Genomic DNA, 17,467 nt, shown 5'->3' with positions numbered 1-17,467 from the left:
GACCAACAGTATGTGCCATTTAGAGGTTATGCATTACAGTTTTTTTCACCTTCTTTATTAGTATATTTGTGTATGAATAATTGATTACCAACTTGATTTTACATAGTCATATACGTGTTGGCATGGATTCGTGAAAAACAAATTGTTTGAGATGGTGTGTTTGAAGAAAAAATTGAATAGGACAGTGTTCACCTGGGGTAAACAGACTGTGACATACCATACTTACAACTTGATTTAACATAATTAATGACGCACTCCTTAAAGAAGCGGCCACTAGCTACCCCATCAAAAAAAAAAAAAAAAAAAAAAAAAAAAAAAAAAAAAAAACAACACAAAACCCACGCCCGATAGGGTGACTAACCTTAATGAACACGTGCGCTGCAATTGTGCACCTAAGCACACTACTGTGTGCCTTCCAAAGATTATGGACTCCATTTTTTCACACTCCTTATTAGTGCATTTGTGTATGAATAATTGACTTCCAAAATCAATGGCAGAGGGGTGTGTGCACATGTGAGATTCTGAGTGTGCTGCGCCGGACATCTGCGCGAGCACGTACTCATACGGGTGTGTGCACGTGCGAACATACGACCCAAAATGACCACGACTGCTCCAGTTCTGCACTTGTGAACAATAGTGAGTGTATGATGGATAGCCACAACTGCGAGCTCTAACCGAAGACCAAAAAACAATAAATCGAAAAAGACGTCCCTAATGGAACAAGCCCACGCGCTACAACTATGCACCTGAGACCAACAGTGTGTGTCGTTCTGAGCTTCTGAATAACAGTTTTTTCACATTCTTTATTAGTATATTTGTGTAGGAATAATTGACTACCAACTTGATTTTACATACTCATACATGCTAGCAAGAATTCGTGAAAAAACAAACTGTTTGAGATGGTGCAATCGAAGAAGAAATAGAGTATGGCAGTGTGCACCTGGGGTAAACAGAGTGTGTCATACCATACTAACAACTTGATTTAACATAGTCCACGATGGACTCCTTAAGAAGCGGCCACTGGCTACCCCGTGCAAAAAAACACAAAACCCATGCCAGATAAGGTGACTAACCTAAATGGACACGTGCGCTGCAATTGTGCACCTGAGCACAGTACTGTGTGCCTTCCAAAGATTCTGGACTCTATTTTTTACCCACTCCTTATTAGTGCATTTGTGTATGAATAATTGACTTCCAACATCAATGGCGGAGAGGTGTGGGCACACGTGAGATTCTGAGTGTGCCACGCCGGAAATTTGGAAGACACGCACTCATACGGATCTGTGCACGTGTAAACATATACCCAAAATGACCACGACCGCTCCAGTTCTGCACTTGTGAACAATAGTGAGTGCATGACGGATAGTCGCAACTGCGAGCTCCGACCGAAGACCAAAAACAACAAATCAAAAAATGTGTCTAATGGAATGAGCCCACGCTCTAGAAGTGTGCACCTGAGACCAACCGTGTGTGCCGTTCAAAGCTTCTAAACTACAGTTTTTTCACATTCTTTATTAGTATATTTGTGTACGAATACCAAGCACAAAAATGAACCACATTAGAAACACCCACCCACACACCACATTGTTTATACTACAGTTTTGAACGCATTATTTTTTATTCTATTTGTGTATGAGTAATAGACTAATAAATTGAATTAACATAGTCATATACAGGTTCGAGTCAATTCTTGAAAATCATGGAGATTGTGTTTCCAAAAGATATATTAAAGGGAAGGGTGCACCTGAGGTGATCTGAGCGTCCCATAATGTATGATTTTGCCTGTGCACATACAGTACACATTGAGTGCACGCGGACGCCTGTCATCAGCGTGAGCACTTAGTTATTGGTGTGTGTGCACGGCCGCATGTTTAATTATGTGATAGCTGAATAAGCATAAAGGTTAAAACCTTCCACCGAATGACTACACGTGCTACCATTGTGCAGTTCTGAACAATAGTGTGTGCATGACAATGTTACTACACTATAGTTTTAAAAACAACATTTATTATTCTATTCAAGTATGAATAATAAACTAATAACAAGATTTAACATAGTCACACACCGGTTGGGGGCAATTCTAGAAAAACAAATTTCTGGGGGATTGAGTTTTTCCAGAAGAGATAGTACATGCCATTGTGCACCTTGGGTGATTAGAGCGTGCCATACTGTATGCTTTTGACATGTGCACATACAGTACACATTGAGTGCACGAAGACTACTAACATCAGAGTGAGCACATATTTATTGGTGTGTGTGCATGTTTAATTATACGATATTTGAGCAAGCATAAAGGCAAAAACCTTCCACCAAATGACCACAAGCACCATTGAATAAGACAAAATGTGCCAAATCAAACAAAAGATTAGGTACGTAATATCATAATCAGAATACAGGTCTGTACCCAAAATGAACAAAATTAAAATACTGATGAACTAGAGACAAATTATTAATAGTATCTATCTTTGACCCGCGGCGTCACGGTATTCTACCACGCTTCAAATGTTCATGGAATGGTGATGTTGAACTCAACAGCCAAAAATTGACGCATATAACTCGCCCTCAACAAATCAAGGCCCCTAGTATCACCCTTGTGCAGGCCATAATCTCATGCATTCACTGATTGCCCCAAGAAAGTCTCCATGTGCCGCATCGAAAAGACCCCGCAATCGACTTTGTTATGTGCATCACGCCAACGCGTCTACATCCTTCTAGGATAATCCTCCGTACAACAACCCTATACCGTTCATCAATCACATCATCAAGGAACACTGACAAAAAGTCTTTCTACCAAAGCGCACACATCGTTAGAAAGCAATGAAACTAAAATGAACAACAACGACATTGTTTCAGGAAACAAAAGACGGAACATAAAAGAATTAAACAAATCTATGAGCATTTAAGAGTATCCGTGTGTGCCAAACAGTGTAAACGTACAGTAAACCAGACTATTAAGGTCAAAACGGCGTGTATGCATGTGTACAGGTGATTGCCAAACATAAAATCAAAATTCAAAAATTTTAAAGACTCAATCAACACAAAAACTAGCTGGAAAATGATGGTAACTTAAATTAAAAAAATAAAAAAATAATTAAAAAAAAAAAAACTAAATGCAACCTGCAAAAACGCACGACATAGACAAATGTAAAACAAGCAAACTCCAACAAATCTACAACTAATATAGTATTAAATATGCACATAAATCGCGCAGCAATCGGAAGCTTAAAAAAAACGAGCAAACGCACCTCGAGCAGCGGACGAGGTCGACGCCAGACGAAAGCGCTTAGGGTTCCATTCATCACCGCCGACCATCTCAGACGGAAACTCAAGCACAGACGATGAAGCGATCACTGACGTAGAGAGGGGAAAAGTGAGAGCCAACGAGCGTGGAGAAGATGGAGTCTACGATACAGTCAAAGCTACGGTGAACAACTCCAACCAGAATGCGAAGAATGAGTGACAAATCCTACCCTTTCACGAACATTCACTACTTTCAGTTACTAAAATACCCTTGGATGCCCAAAAATAAAACCCATCCACCGTTACCAGACAAATTACATCATATTAAAAATGCACCGTAGATTTAATAAAATAAAGGGTTTAGATTAGTTCTTAGGTTCCTACCTATTGAATGGTTCCTATATGATTCTTATTCTATATATATATATATATATATATATATATATATATATATATATATATATATATACACACACACACACTTTATTCTTTGTCCGTGTATCACACAGGTAGAATTCTAGTTACAATAATACTAAGACCAAAAGTTGATGTTCAACTAAAAAAATACTTAAATGGATTGTCACCTATAAATTTAGGACCAAAAGGGAATTAACTATTATTATTATTATTACTAGTATTTCTTATGCGCGATGCGCAAAAAATAGGTGTCCCCAATATTAATATTTTATATTAAAATTTTAAATTTATTTAGATTTTAGATATTTAAATTATTGTAAATAATAATAATAATAATAATAATAATAATGTAAAACATTTCTATAAATCATATTTTAAGAAATAACTAACATATAACTCCAATATATAATGTGTATATTATTATTATTATTATTATTATTATTGTTGTTGTTGTTGTTGTTGTTGTTGTTGTTATTAAAAATAAGAAAATATATGGTAGATGCATGTGTATGGTAGCAATAATTGTGGAAAAGATAACGGAAGTTATAACGGTAGGGGTATGTTTGTCCAAAATATTGTATAGTACAATATTTATAGCATAATGTATAATAAAACTTAACGGAAAAATACAGACATAAATGAAGGGTATAACATGCCTCCACACTTATTATGTTTTTAGATTATTATTATTATTATTATTATTATTATTATTATTATTATTATTATTATTTTGGGTATAGTTTGACGGAATGACAGCTAAATGATTCCGCCAAACGGATGGCCAGCGGGCCAGATCCACTTTCCTCTCCATTATATTACATAGAAACCACATCAAGCGAAACTAAACCGCAGCAAGATATACTATGCGGTCTCGTAAAGTTTGTCAAATATAATTAGAAGTAAGTAGGGCAATTCATTTGGGTTGGTCAAAAATTGACTTGATAACTAATGTTTTAAATTTGATTTTTCCTATTAATAATTTCTTTTTTTTTTTAATGTTACTGAGGCTTGAACTCATAACCTTCCAAATAGAAATCCAACTCGGATACCATTAGACTACATAATCTTAGTTCCTATTAATAACTTAGTCTAGTTTATTTCCATATGATTTATTGTCAACTAGAATTTTATACTTTCAAATAGACGGGTAGTGGCCGAGAAAGAATATGGATGAAAGTGCAAAGATATGGGTAAATCAAAGAATATGGATGAATAATAATTCAAATACATGTCCCATAAGGCTAGCTTTAAGTGATAGACCACATGATCTAAAGTCACTACTCCAACCGACAAGGTAGGGGTTCAACCATACCAATAAGATCTTGAAATTAAGGCTCCCCTAGGCTAGAGTTTTGGTCATTAGGCTCTTCAAGCTGACGGCCGTGTAGGGATGAATCTTTTGTGCATGAAATTAATGACAAGAACTCACTAGGAGATGTGGGAACTTGGGCAAAAAATAATTCAAAATAATCATACTGTGTGATACTGTGATGTCCCTTTATAGCTTTATGCATAATAATTCCATGACAATAGAGAGCGGCACATTTGTTGTCTTGCCCAGCGAAACAGTGATGATATGAGCCTATCAGGCTATGAATCTATGAGGCATAAATGATTTTGGCGGTATGGGTAATGGGACTGAAATGATACTCGGCGAGTAAAAGTGGAGTAGGTGGCAAAAAATAGAAGACAAAACTGTTTGGACACTTGTGGAGTTGTGGCTACAGGTAAAGGATAAATGTAAATAGTTAGTTTATCAATTGCCTTGTTTGATCACTATTACTTCTTTGACTCTATTAAAGAGTTAATATGAATATTTTTATTTTTTATTTTTGAAAACCAACAACTCAATAGTATATATTAAACCAAAGCATGAAAAAAATTATGGGAACACCTTCCCAACGAATATAAGTGTTTGATTAATCAGCTTTTTTGTAACAACTTATTGAAAATGTCATTTTCTACAACCAGCTAATGTTATCACCTAGTCAAACCCGCTAACAGTTATTTGTCAAACACTCTCAAAGAATAAAGTGTCAAATAGACCATAAAATTTGTACAGTAATTAGATTATTCAACCCAAAAAAAATTGTACAATTAAATCATTTAAAATAAAAAAATATGTGCATTTGACATTATTTATAGGTTAAGTAACAAGTTTTCGGTAACTCCTGATTTAGTATACCACATGAAAAATAAAATAACACTTTTTAAAATAATTTAACAAATATGATATAATATTAATTTGAAAAAATGGTCAAATAGGCCCCTAAACTTTACCCCAAAGGTCAATCAGGCCTCTAAACTTTAAAAAAGTTCAATTAAACACTCAAACCGGCCGTCCGGTCGTCTTCCACTGGAGAAGGCGGCAGACGGCCGCCTTCCACCTATTGGAGAAGGCGGCCGTCCGGTCGTCTTTTCCAGTGGAAGACGACCGGACGGCCGGAAAATGTCCCTGGTGGTCGGAAATTGTCGCTGGTGGCCGGAATCCATCGCCGGAATTAAAATGACCTGTAATAAAAGGTCATTTACCGGTTTTTGGGTTTCATTGACCTAATTTAACATGTTTGAGTGTTTAATTAAACTTTTTAAAAGTTTAGGGGGCCTAATTGCCCTTTAGAATAAAGTTTAAGAGCCTATTTGAACCTTTTCTCTATTAATTTTTATAATTGAAATTAAAAAAAAAAAAACAAAAACAAAAAAAAATAAAAAACAAAAAACAAAAAAAAAAAAAACACGAAGGAGGATTTTGCCTCCTTCGTCCAGATCAACAGAGGAGGATGCAACCTCCTCCTCCGTCAATGTTGAAGGGGAGGCAACCTCCTCCTACATCAACATTGATGAAAGAGGAGGTCGCATCATCTTCTGTCGACCTGGACGGAAGAGATAACTTTACCTCCTCTTCCATCCATATCGACAGAGGAGGATGCGACTTCCTTCTCTGTCCATGTTGATGGAGGGAGGTGACTTCCTCCTTCTACGTGACAAACAAGGCAGCCTCCTCCTCCGTCTACATAGAAGGAGGCGGTGTTCGTCGCCGGAAGATGGGTGTTTAGAAATTATTAAACAAAACAAAAATTGAGGCACAAAGTTTTGAAATTTGTATTTTTTTTTTAATGGGAGTTCTTTAAAAAAAATAAAATAAAATGTCACATAACGTCTATGTCAACGTCAACTAGGGATGGCAATGTGCCCCGTCCCTGCCGGGGATCCCCGTCCCCGTTGAGAACGGGGACGGGGACGGAGAAAAATTTCAGGGATCGGGGACGGGGACGGGGACGGGGATACCCTTCCCCGTCTCGCCCCGTCCCGTCCCGTCCCCGATTAATTAATTAATTAATTATATATTAGATTATTAGAAATTTAGATTATTAGAATTAGAATTTAGAAATTAGAAATTTAGAATTAGAACTTGAAAGAATCATGTACTGTGTCAAATGTCAAATATGTAATGAATGTGAGTTACTGTGTATGAGTTTTGAATGTACATTACTGTAAGTTTTGTATGTATTGAGTTTTGAATTTTACATTATTTCATAGCATAAAACATGTACTATTTCAATTTTATTTTTTATTTTCAAAATTGTATTAGTTTAATATTTTAACTATGGGTTGATCGGGGATGGGGATTCCCCGTCCCCGCCAAATTCCCCGTGGGGACGGGGACGAGGAATTTTTTCTACTCCCCGGCGGGGATGGGGACGGGGACGAGGACGGGGTCAGGGTAGCGGGGACGGGGACGGGGAGTATGGTCCCCGCCCCCGCCCCGCCCCGTTGCCCACCCTAACGTCAACTTTTTATATTTGTCGAACTATATGTCAATTTAGCAATTTAACATATTTTACCTAAAAGAAACCTACAAAATAATGCTAATGCACACATTTTCAATGTTTTAATTACACAATTTTTTTGTTCGATGATATAATTACATGAACTATAGAAGTACCTAATCTATTTGACTTTTTTTCTCTTTTTATTTTATTTCGTATTTGTTACCCACGTAACACATTTTGATTTATTCAGTAATACAAAAAAAAAAAGTAAATCATTGTTTCTGTTTATTTATTTTTTCAATAAAATTAACATATGTGATGAAATGTTTACTTATTTGAAGTCGACTTACCATTTTCATATCATTAGTGACTATTTAATTACATTGAGGATGTGTCAAGGACAATGTGGTTTAGTGGCACCAAGTTGCTCTCCCATATGTGAGGTTGTGGAGAATTTCAGTGGAGGTCGAAATCGATAAAATAGTACAATTAGATCATAATATTACCTATTCAACATGGTACTATATAATATTAGAACCACATGTTTTACCTAATCAACTCCAGATTGACCGTAACTTACTGAATAAGTATCATTATAACCTAATTGTACAATTTTGCCGATTTAAGTGGACTTTATTGCAATTAAGATATATAATTGCACTATCGGTTCGACTTAGGAGTCAACTTGACAAATTTTTTTTAAATAATAATAAAAATCTTTTAGTTGGGCCGTGAATGTCTGGAATAAACGTTTGTTCATCACACTGGCAAATTATACTGTGGTCCAGACATCAAAACGATATCGTTTCTTTTAATGAAAAGAAACGGCACCTGTTCCGCGCGGTCCGCAAAAAGTAACTTTGATTGTATAACATATTCAGTTTCATTTTGTATACACTGTAGTTTCATTTCAACACAACTACAGTTTCATTTCGATATAACTACAGTTTCATTCGATATTATACACTCAAATATGTGAAACTATTATTCAGTTTCATTTTATATACACTATAGTTTCATTACAGCACAACTACATTATCATTTCGATATAACTACAGTTTCATTGCACAATGTACACTCAAATATGTGAAATGTTTTTCAGTTTCATTTTATATACACTGCAGTTTCATTTCAACACGTACAATTACAGTATCATTTTGATATAAATACAGTTTCGCTAGACAATATACACTCAAATATGTGAAATTGTTATTCAGTTTCATTTCAACACAACTACAGTTTCATTTTCAATTCAATTGCAGTTTCATTTGATAATATAAAAATAATACGTGAGGCAGTGTCAGTTTAGATACATTGTAGTTTCATTTTTTTTTTTTTTGAAGGAAAGACACAAATGCATTAATAATCAACCAAGTGGGAAATACAGGCCGATAGAACAGATAGCCACGACCCTAGGACAGACGGAGAATCTGTTGCCTGAGCTAACACATGAACCACATGATTCGCTGACCTCTTGACATGGTGAACAGACACGTTCCCAATGTCAGCAGCAAAATATGCGCTCCGTTAATAATTAACACACTAAAAATATGCGTTCCGTTAATAATGAACACAATGTAGTTTCATTTAATAATTAACACACTAAAAATATGCGCTCCGTTAAGCTGTAGGCTGCCGTTTCTTTACTTAAAGAAACGGCGCCGTTTTTGGACCATGGTCCACAATATAATTGCTGTCATCACACCTAATCGTTATGCTATGGACCCGTGTCCAGCATGCATTGTGGACACGGTAACGGTGCCATTAGTGGCACCGTTATCTTCCACTTTTTCTTTTTTTCTTTTTTAATTTCAGACCGCTTCGTTATAAGAGTATATGTTCATAATTTTATCACTATATGTTCATAATTGTAAGTTCATAATGTCAGAACTCTGTGTTCATAATTCTATAATTGTACATTCATACTTCCATAACTGTACATTCATAATTCCGTAACTGTACATTCATAATTCAATAACTGTAAATTCATAATTTTCGAAACTCTATGTTCACAATTTTAGAGCTCTATGTTCATAATTTTACAATATATGTTCATAATGTCAGAGCTCTGTGTTCATAATTCCATAACTGTACATTCATAATTCTCTAACTGTACATTCACAATTCTCTAACTGTACATTCATAATTCCATAACTGTACATTCATAATTTTCGAAGCTCTATGTTCACAATTTTAGAGCTCTATGTTCATAATTTTATCACTATATGTTCATAATTGTAAGTTTATAATGTCAGAGCTCTGTGTTCATAATTTCATAACTTACATTCATAATTCTATAACTGTACATTCATAATGTCACAAACGATAACGCCGTTAACGGCGCGATAAAATTAAATTATTTTTAACTAGAATGCCGCGTTTTTTTTTTGAAAACGACAACGTTTTAAACTCATGTCCACAATGCATTGTGGACACGAGTCCACAGCATAATTTGCGCATCACACCCAACTCGGCCTAATATATAATGAGACGATTCAGTATCGCAAATTATGCTGTGCAACCGAATGCACCTTGCAAGGTGCATACAGTTGCAAAACGGCGCCGTTTTGGTTAAAAAAACGCGCGTCCCACTTAAAGAAGAAATCAGGTTCGATTCCCGGCAATAGCATTTTTATATATCCAGAAATTCATAACTATATAACCACAATTTCATAACTATATATCCACAATTTCATAACTATATATCCACAGTGAATGAATGAAGTAAAAATCCACAATGAATGAATGAATAAGTAAAAATCCACAATGAATGAATGAATGAAGTAAAAATCCACAATGAATGAACTAAATATCCACAATATATGATTGAATTAAATATCCACAATGAATGAACTAAATATCCATAAATTCATAACTATATAACCACAATTTCATAACTATATATCCACAATTTCATAACTATATATCCACAGTGAATGAATGAAGTAAAAATCCACAATGAATGAATGAATGAAGTAAAAATCCACAATGAATGAATGAATGAAGTAAAAATCCACAATGAATGAACTAAATATCCACAATATATGATTGAACTAAATATCCACAATGAATGAACTAAATATCCATAAATTCATAACTATATAACCACAATTTCATAACTATATATCCACAATTTCATAACTATATATCCACAATAATGCTATTGCTGAGAGTCGAACCTGATTTTTTTTTAAAAAATGGGACGCGCGTTTTTAATCAAAACGACGTCGTTTTGAACCGTATGCACCATGCGCATGGTACATTCGGTTGCACAGCATAACTATTGATTCAGTATTCATTGGGCTTTTGTCCTATCATCTCTGCCCATATTTGTCAAAATATTTTTCGGCCCAACCTGTTGGCCCAAATCACTATAATTAATTGTTTTTTTTAGAATATAATTAATCGTTATACCTTCGACTATGGTTCATATTGTATTGTGAACCTTGTTTTAAAAATTATGTGTCTACAGTTAACACATTCGGTACTAGCAATTAATAAGTTTTGTACCTGTAAATAAAGTGAAAACACATAACACGATAACTACAGACACATAAATTGTTGAGTTAATGCCTTTCTTGGTCCTAAACTTATTGGGGCGTGGACAGTTTTCATCCTCCATAATAAAAATTACCAATTTGTAGCCACGTTTATTGGTCGTTGGACACTTTTAGTCCTCCGTCAATGCAACCGTTTGTTGACCGTAAAATTGAAAGGCAATGTTGTCTTTTTATGTGTTCTTCTTCTAATCATATTGAGTTAATTCCCTTTTTACTTATTTTTTTTAAAAAGGAAATTCCTTTTATACTTCTAAACAACAACTCCAGACGATGTTCGAAGACCACCACCATCAACCACCGCATCGACCTTGACCGCAGCCAACTCCACCGTCTCCTTCACTTCCGGTTTCCTCCCATCGCCTTCTCCTTCTCGACTCATCCTTCGACACTCTGCCATAGCCCATAGCATGACCAAATCGGCCACAACTAGAGCAATATACCGGCACTTTCTCCACCTCAATCCTCTGCCAATATCCATTCAATTCCCCTTCACCTCCAACAATTTCCACCCCTGCAATTCAGAGATCCAACATGCAATTCCCCTTCTAGACGCAGCACCGATCGTAGCTCCGCCCTAAAAAATTCCAAAGAAGCCAAAATTCAGACGATTCTTTGACCAATCGCAAACATCTGGCTGATCGCAAGCCAATCTGGGTTGTTGGGGTCTTCGAGGATTCACATCGTTGATTTTGGTATCGTGCAGGGCATTCAATGGGCGACTGTTTTACAGTCTTTAGCAACCTGACCCGCCAGAAAACACAAATACATTCGGATTCTAGCATTCTCGCTCCGGTGCTAGGCAAGTCTCCGACGACCTCGCTTTTAGCAACTGGGAACCATTCTGACCCCTATTCCGAAGGTTTTGCGCGACTTTGTGAATGTTTTGGATCTAAATTTCGAGTTCGATCCCCTTCTTACCCATATTCAGGAGTTAAACGAGTCCAGTTTACAGGTCGACTCGGATGATGCTCTCGCCGTCAATTTCATGCTTCAGCTATACAATTTATTGGATGAGACGACGGCCACTGTGGAGGCCGCACTCAAGCTCGCAAAATCGCTGAATCCTAGATTTGTAACATTGGGGGAATACGAATTGAACCTGAATCGGGTCGGGTTCCTAGAGAGGTTCACGGATGCACTCAATTGCTACTCGTTAGTTTTCGTGACTCGCCGAAGAGGCTGCAAGTGGAGAGGCTGTTGCTTGGCAGGAGAATCACTGTGATGGTGGGCCCGGCGGAGCATGAGACCAAAAGAGAGTGTACTAAGATAAAGAACAGTGGAAATCCTTGGCCTGGAACGATGAACCTCCCCTCACTGTTTCTTTAGAAGAAGACCACATAAAAAGACAACTTTGTCCTTCAATTTGACGGTCAAGAGACGGATTCACTGACGAAGGACCAAAAGTTTGCAACGACCAATAGTAGTGGCTACAAATTGACAATTTTTATTATGTAGGATGAAAACTGTCCACGCCACAATAAATCTAGGACCAAAAATGGAATTAACTCTAAATTGTTAATTGCAAGTACAGAATATGTTAACTACAAACACTTGGATATGCTAGTTAACATGTTGTTTTTTGTAGTTAATAGATTTCGTACCAAAAGTTTATGTTATGTAGTTATCATGTTATGTATATTTAATTACCATGTGATATGTTTTCAATTTGTTTACAGATACATAAATAGTTAAGTGCAAGTAATGTGTCAATAGTAAAATCTAAAAATTATTTTTGCATCAGGGTCCACAAATCACAATGCAAGGTACATAAACAAAAAAATTTCACTTTTAGTCCATGCACTGTACATGTATCAAATTCAGTCATTGACTATTAATATTTTCAAATTAGGTACATGACTATGTAATTTGTATCACATTTGATATTTGATTATTAATATTTTCAAATTAGGTGCATGACTTTGTAATTCGTATCACATTTGGTCCTGTCGTCCAATTTTCTAGTCAAGTTTCCGGCCAATGAAAAAATAATATGTTCTAATTAAAAGAGTATTTTTTACCAAATAATTGCCGGAAAAATTATTTTTATCATTAAAATTCAGACAATAGTTGATCGGTAAATTTGACGGTAGAATCAAATGTAATATAAATTACAAAGTCATGTACGTAATTTAAAACTATTAATAGTCACCGACAAAATGTGGTACAAATTACATAATATACACATAATTTGAAAATATTAATAGTGAATGACCAAGTTTGATATACGTAGAATAGTGAAAGGAACAAAAAATCGTACAGAAACGGTCAACTACCACTATAATCACCCAAAAAAAAAAAAAGGAAAAGAAAATGACAAAAATATAGAGGAGCAAAAAATAAGGAAGAAGCTCCGAGAAGCAGAGCTGCAAATACCACACTCTCCGCTTCACTCACATTATCGTCATCTAATCTTCATGCTCGCCGCCTGTGTGGCAGCCATGGCCGCGCACACTATCCTCTCTTCCGCCACCGTTGCCTCCCACTCCCTCCTCTTCCCCGTCTCCGCCCCTAACGCTTCTCCGCTCCACTCCTCGTTCCCCGGCGTGTCCCTCAAAGTCAACAATAAACCCGCTCACCAATCGCTCGCCCTCCGCGCCGTCTCCGCCCCCAAGCCCCTCACCGTCGTCGCCTCCTCCAAGAAGGCTGTCGCTGTACTCAAAGGCACCTCCAATGTCGAAGGCGTCGTCACTCTCACACAAGACGGCGATGGTCTGTCCTCTCCGTGCTCTGAACTCGCTTGATTTTTGCTTTTTTAAATCAATCATCGACGAAAATAACAAGCGTTTTCATTTTAGGTTTTGATTTTTTAAGATTTTAGCTGAATTTGTGTATGCAGTATACTTCTATGTGTTTCAGATATGAAAATTTCGGATGCAATTAAATTTATTTTATTGTTTTCTGCTTGAATAAATCGATTTTCGCCCAGGAACTGTAAGTATTGTATTGAAGGTTTTGACATTGGAGCTGTTAGTTAAATTTGTATATGTAGTAGGGTTTTCTGCCAAAACATAATGCATTTCCCCCTAAATGTAGGTCTCTTAGATATGAAATTTGTGGCCATAGTAATAACATTTATGCATTGTCTCTTGTTTCAAATAGGTCCTACCACTGTGAAAGTTCGTATAACTGGCCTTACTCCTGGACCTCATGGATTTCATCTTGTGAGTATTTAGTTAAAACATAAGAGCTAGTGTGTTAATTTTCTGTTATTGTATTGAATTGATTGTATCTAAAACGTATGGGCGGATATTTATAATCTCTTGTACTGTTTTGGGCTGTGTTGTAGCATGAGTATGGTGATACGACAAATGGGTGCATTTCTACAGGTTTGATTTGAAATGTTGGTTAATTTGTTTACTATGTATAATTTGGATTTATTTTTAAGATCATGGCTTCCATTGTGATGTTGTGTGGTGCTATGTTAAACTATGTGATTGTTTCAAAATAGGACCACATTTTAATCCCAATGGGTTGACACATGGAGCTCCTGAGGATGAAGTCCGTCATGCGGGTGACCTGGGAAACATATTGGCTAATGCCGAAGGTAATTGATGCATTTTTTCAACATTTATTAGTGTAGTAGTTCCGCTTCTTAGTGTTGGGTGAATGATGAATTTTAGCACCTCTGATTTTGCTTGATCCTGCACAGGTGTTGCAGAAGCAACAATCGTCGATAGCCAGGTACTTCACCCAACCTTACTCATTATGTGGTTATCCACAATGATTACAGATTTGTGTCATTTGTAGTTGGGATATGCTAAGATTTCCTCTATTAAACGTGCAGATACCACTAAGTGGTCCAAACTCGGTTGTTGGAAGAGCTTTAGTGGTACATGAACTTGAGGATGACCTTGGAAAGGGTAAGGTTCCGGCATCTGATATGAACCTTATTGATTAATGGTTCTGCAAGTGTAACCAGTTAGTCTTAGTTGACTACAAAATCCTTACATATTTGGGAGCTATTCTCTACCAGTTTGAAGCTTATTAGTGTCATTTGCTTCTTCAGCCCTGAAAAGTATAACAAAACCTTAGTTGGATCTAGACTCAATTTTATCATTTTGCAGGTGGCCATGAGCTTAGTCTCTCTACTGGAAATGCAGGTGGACGGTTGGCATGCGGTACGTAAATATGTGTTTCCACTTAGAATCTATCAGCTCTCTCTTTCCCTTTATCATAATTTCTTGGGAATCTTGGCTTAGTACATAGTTTTTGTTCCTAGAAGCGAGCTAAATGCAAGCAATTTGCATGATTATGCAATGATCAATCCTGTTGTGACCTTCCCTCTGCCATCTTTAGACTGCTATTCTCCATCCATTTTTATTAACCTGCTTCTTTTTATTGAAAATATTTTATAATGTCTCGATTTGTCAATTCCTATAATCATCTTATGTGTGACCACTTTTTACCTGGTGGGGGATGTATGCATATTTCATGTAAAAGTATTGATTGCACACTGAATGCATTGATTGACCAAGATGCAGAATATATTCTTTTCAATGTTAACTCCATCGACTGTTTTTCCACTGATACAATACATTATGAACATGTTATCCAGGTGTGGTCGGTTTGACTCCAATATAATTCAAGAATTGGAGCTGGCCCTTTCTTCGTTTAGTGTTACTTCTTCACTTGTTTTGCATAGAGTTTACATGGCGAGGTCATCTCAGATATTCACAGCCTAATAAATTTGGATCTGTATGTATACTTGAATGAGTTTAGCATGGCTTTGCAAGTAATGCTTCTTCAATGTATTGTTATTGAATTTTATTCACCTCTTCAATACCAAAATGACCCTGCTTACATTTATGCTTCCAACTGTTTTGTATGTATTGTCAACTGTTCTTTCCTGCATCCTGTCATAAATAATATGATCAAACTCACACTTGTAGGGTGTAAAATTTTACATTTTCCCCTCTTGTACTGGTATTATTATGCATGATATGTTTGGTTGCATAGGTATCATGGAAACAAGTGTTGTCAGTATTCAGTACAATCGTTATTGGTTATTGATTGAACGTTATATCTTCTCCCTTCTCCCAAATACTGCTTATTGAATCAGTGAGCTAAGCTTGGTTGAGCTTGAATGTTATATATTGTTTTACATAAATCATTTGTTTTGTATGATGATAACACTATGTTGGTTCCACTTGTAGCCCCTAAATCCTAATAGTGAGGTGAGATTCAATGAACAAATTGAATAGGGCTGCTTGACCATGCTAAACTAGCTTACCTTGAAGATATTTAAAGAACCTAATAAGTTGTAATTAAATGCATGATGGCTTGTCTAAATTCATGGTATGTCAAAAGTGATGAGTTCCTGCAACTTGTTCTGCAGTGCCTTAATTACTTGCATTGCAACCAAATTGTTGTCCCCATACACAGTTTCTGAAACTTGCTTTTTCTTTCTTTCTGCTCTGCCTTTCTACTACTTGTTTATAATAATTAGTGCCACTGCTTTTGCCAAAACAACAAGAAAGATGAAGGCTGAGTTTCAAGATTTTTCCAATCAGATGTTTCTGTGCAAAGGGCGGCGTACTAAACGTCCCCGGGCATCGCCCCCGGTTGGGGTAGCCGTTGATTCTTGCCCTTCCGGGGATGGTGGTGGTGGTTGTTATTTGTCGCTTGTTCACTCTCCGGAAAGTTCTTGTAGTCAGATGTCCATGGCAACCCAAGAAGACGAGAACATGGCGCACTGCCTGATTCTCTTGGCAAGAAGTGGTTGTCCTAAGCAAGATGCAGGTAATGATGTTAAGGCAGAGAGAATTAGTTGCCAGAAATCCTCTGACACGGTGACTTCCACCGCAGCCGCCACCACCACCACAAGTGTTTACGAGTGCAAGACATGCAATCGGAAATTCCGGTCATTTCAAGCTCTTGGTGGCCATAGAGCAAGTCACAGTAAGCCCAAACTCATACCGGAGGATCACAAAAAATCCACACCGCTCGATCACCACCACCACCACCAAGAAATTCAAGACAAAACACACGAGAAATCGAACAAGACTAAGATTCACGAGTGTTTGATTTGCGGGTCGCTGTTCTTTTCGGGCCAAGCCTTGGGTGGCCACATGAGAAGACACAGGCCACTACACATCAACACCACTATTACAATGAAGGCTCCCATGGATGATGATGATCAAGAGAAGCCTAAACCTGTTTTCACACTTGATCTTAACTTACCTGCTCCAGATGACGATGAAGCTGATGACGAAGATACCACCATGTTTGAATTCTCAGACAAGCAACAAAGCTCTGCTTTCTCCACCTCGGCTATGGTGGATTGTCATTACTAAACATAAGTATCTATGTTCGCGATTCACACCAAGTACAACTAAAACAGCTTATTACTAAACATAAGTATCTATGTACGCGATTCGCACCGAGTACAACTAAAACAGCTTTACAACCGGGATGCATTTTTTTGTTGTACCTTAGAATTTTCGATAAAATATGAGAATGTAAGTACATAGTTGGCCT

The 17,467-nt window shown here is 36.8% G+C and overlaps 2 protein-coding genes across 2 annotated transcripts; both read left to right on the top strand.

Annotated features, from left to right (window-relative positions):
* Positions 1-13,301: 13,301 nt before the first annotated feature.
* Positions 13,302-15,898, top strand: LOC109181565 (superoxide dismutase [Cu-Zn], chloroplastic). Its single transcript, XM_019331435.1, has 8 exons — positions 13,302-13,699; positions 14,090-14,151; positions 14,277-14,316; positions 14,439-14,534; positions 14,640-14,671; positions 14,775-14,850; positions 15,055-15,108; positions 15,546-15,898. The coding sequence occupies exons 1-8, from the start codon at positions 13,405-13,407 to the stop codon at positions 15,569-15,571; spliced, it is 681 nt and encodes a 226-aa protein (XP_019186980.1). The 5' UTR covers positions 13,302-13,404; the 3' UTR covers positions 15,572-15,898.
* A 171-nt stretch (positions 15,899-16,069) lies between these two features.
* On the top strand, positions 16,070-17,438 carry LOC109181489 (zinc finger protein ZAT5-like). The gene is made up of 2 exons (XM_019331321.1): positions 16,070-17,286; positions 17,342-17,438. Exon 1 carries the CDS (start codon positions 16,288-16,290, stop codon positions 17,281-17,283), a length of 996 nt encoding a protein of 331 aa, XP_019186866.1. The 5' UTR covers positions 16,070-16,287; the 3' UTR covers positions 17,284-17,286; positions 17,342-17,438.
* Positions 17,439-17,467: the final 29 nt, after the last annotated feature.

The sequence above is a fragment of the Ipomoea nil genome, unplaced genomic scaffold (assembly GCF_001879475.1).
Source record: "Ipomoea nil cultivar Tokyo-kokei standard unplaced genomic scaffold, Asagao_1.1 scaffold0100, whole genome shotgun sequence".
Taxonomy (NCBI): domain Eukaryota; kingdom Viridiplantae; phylum Streptophyta; class Magnoliopsida; order Solanales; family Convolvulaceae; genus Ipomoea; species Ipomoea nil.
The sequence above is the reverse complement of the archived record's forward strand: the minus strand, read 5'-3'. Positions and strand labels throughout refer to the sequence as shown.

Bases quoted from the DNA above. Each gene is read 5' to 3' on its own strand.
- LOC109181565 (XM_019331435.1), top strand. From the start codon at position 13,405: ATGCTCGCCGCCTGTGTGGCAGCCATGGCCGCGCACACTATCCTCTCT. The intron at 13,700-14,089 runs GTCTGTCCTCTC...TGTTTCAAATAG, and splicing joins TCTCACACAAGACGGCGATG to GTCCTACCACTGTGAAAGTT. The intron at 14,851-15,054 runs GTAAGGTTCCGG...ATCATTTTGCAG, and splicing joins TGAGGATGACCTTGGAAAGG to GTGGCCATGAGCTTAGTCTC.
- LOC109181489 (XM_019331321.1), top strand. From the start codon at position 16,288: ATGTCAAAAGTGATGAGTTCCTGCAACTTGTTCTGCAGTGCCTTAATT.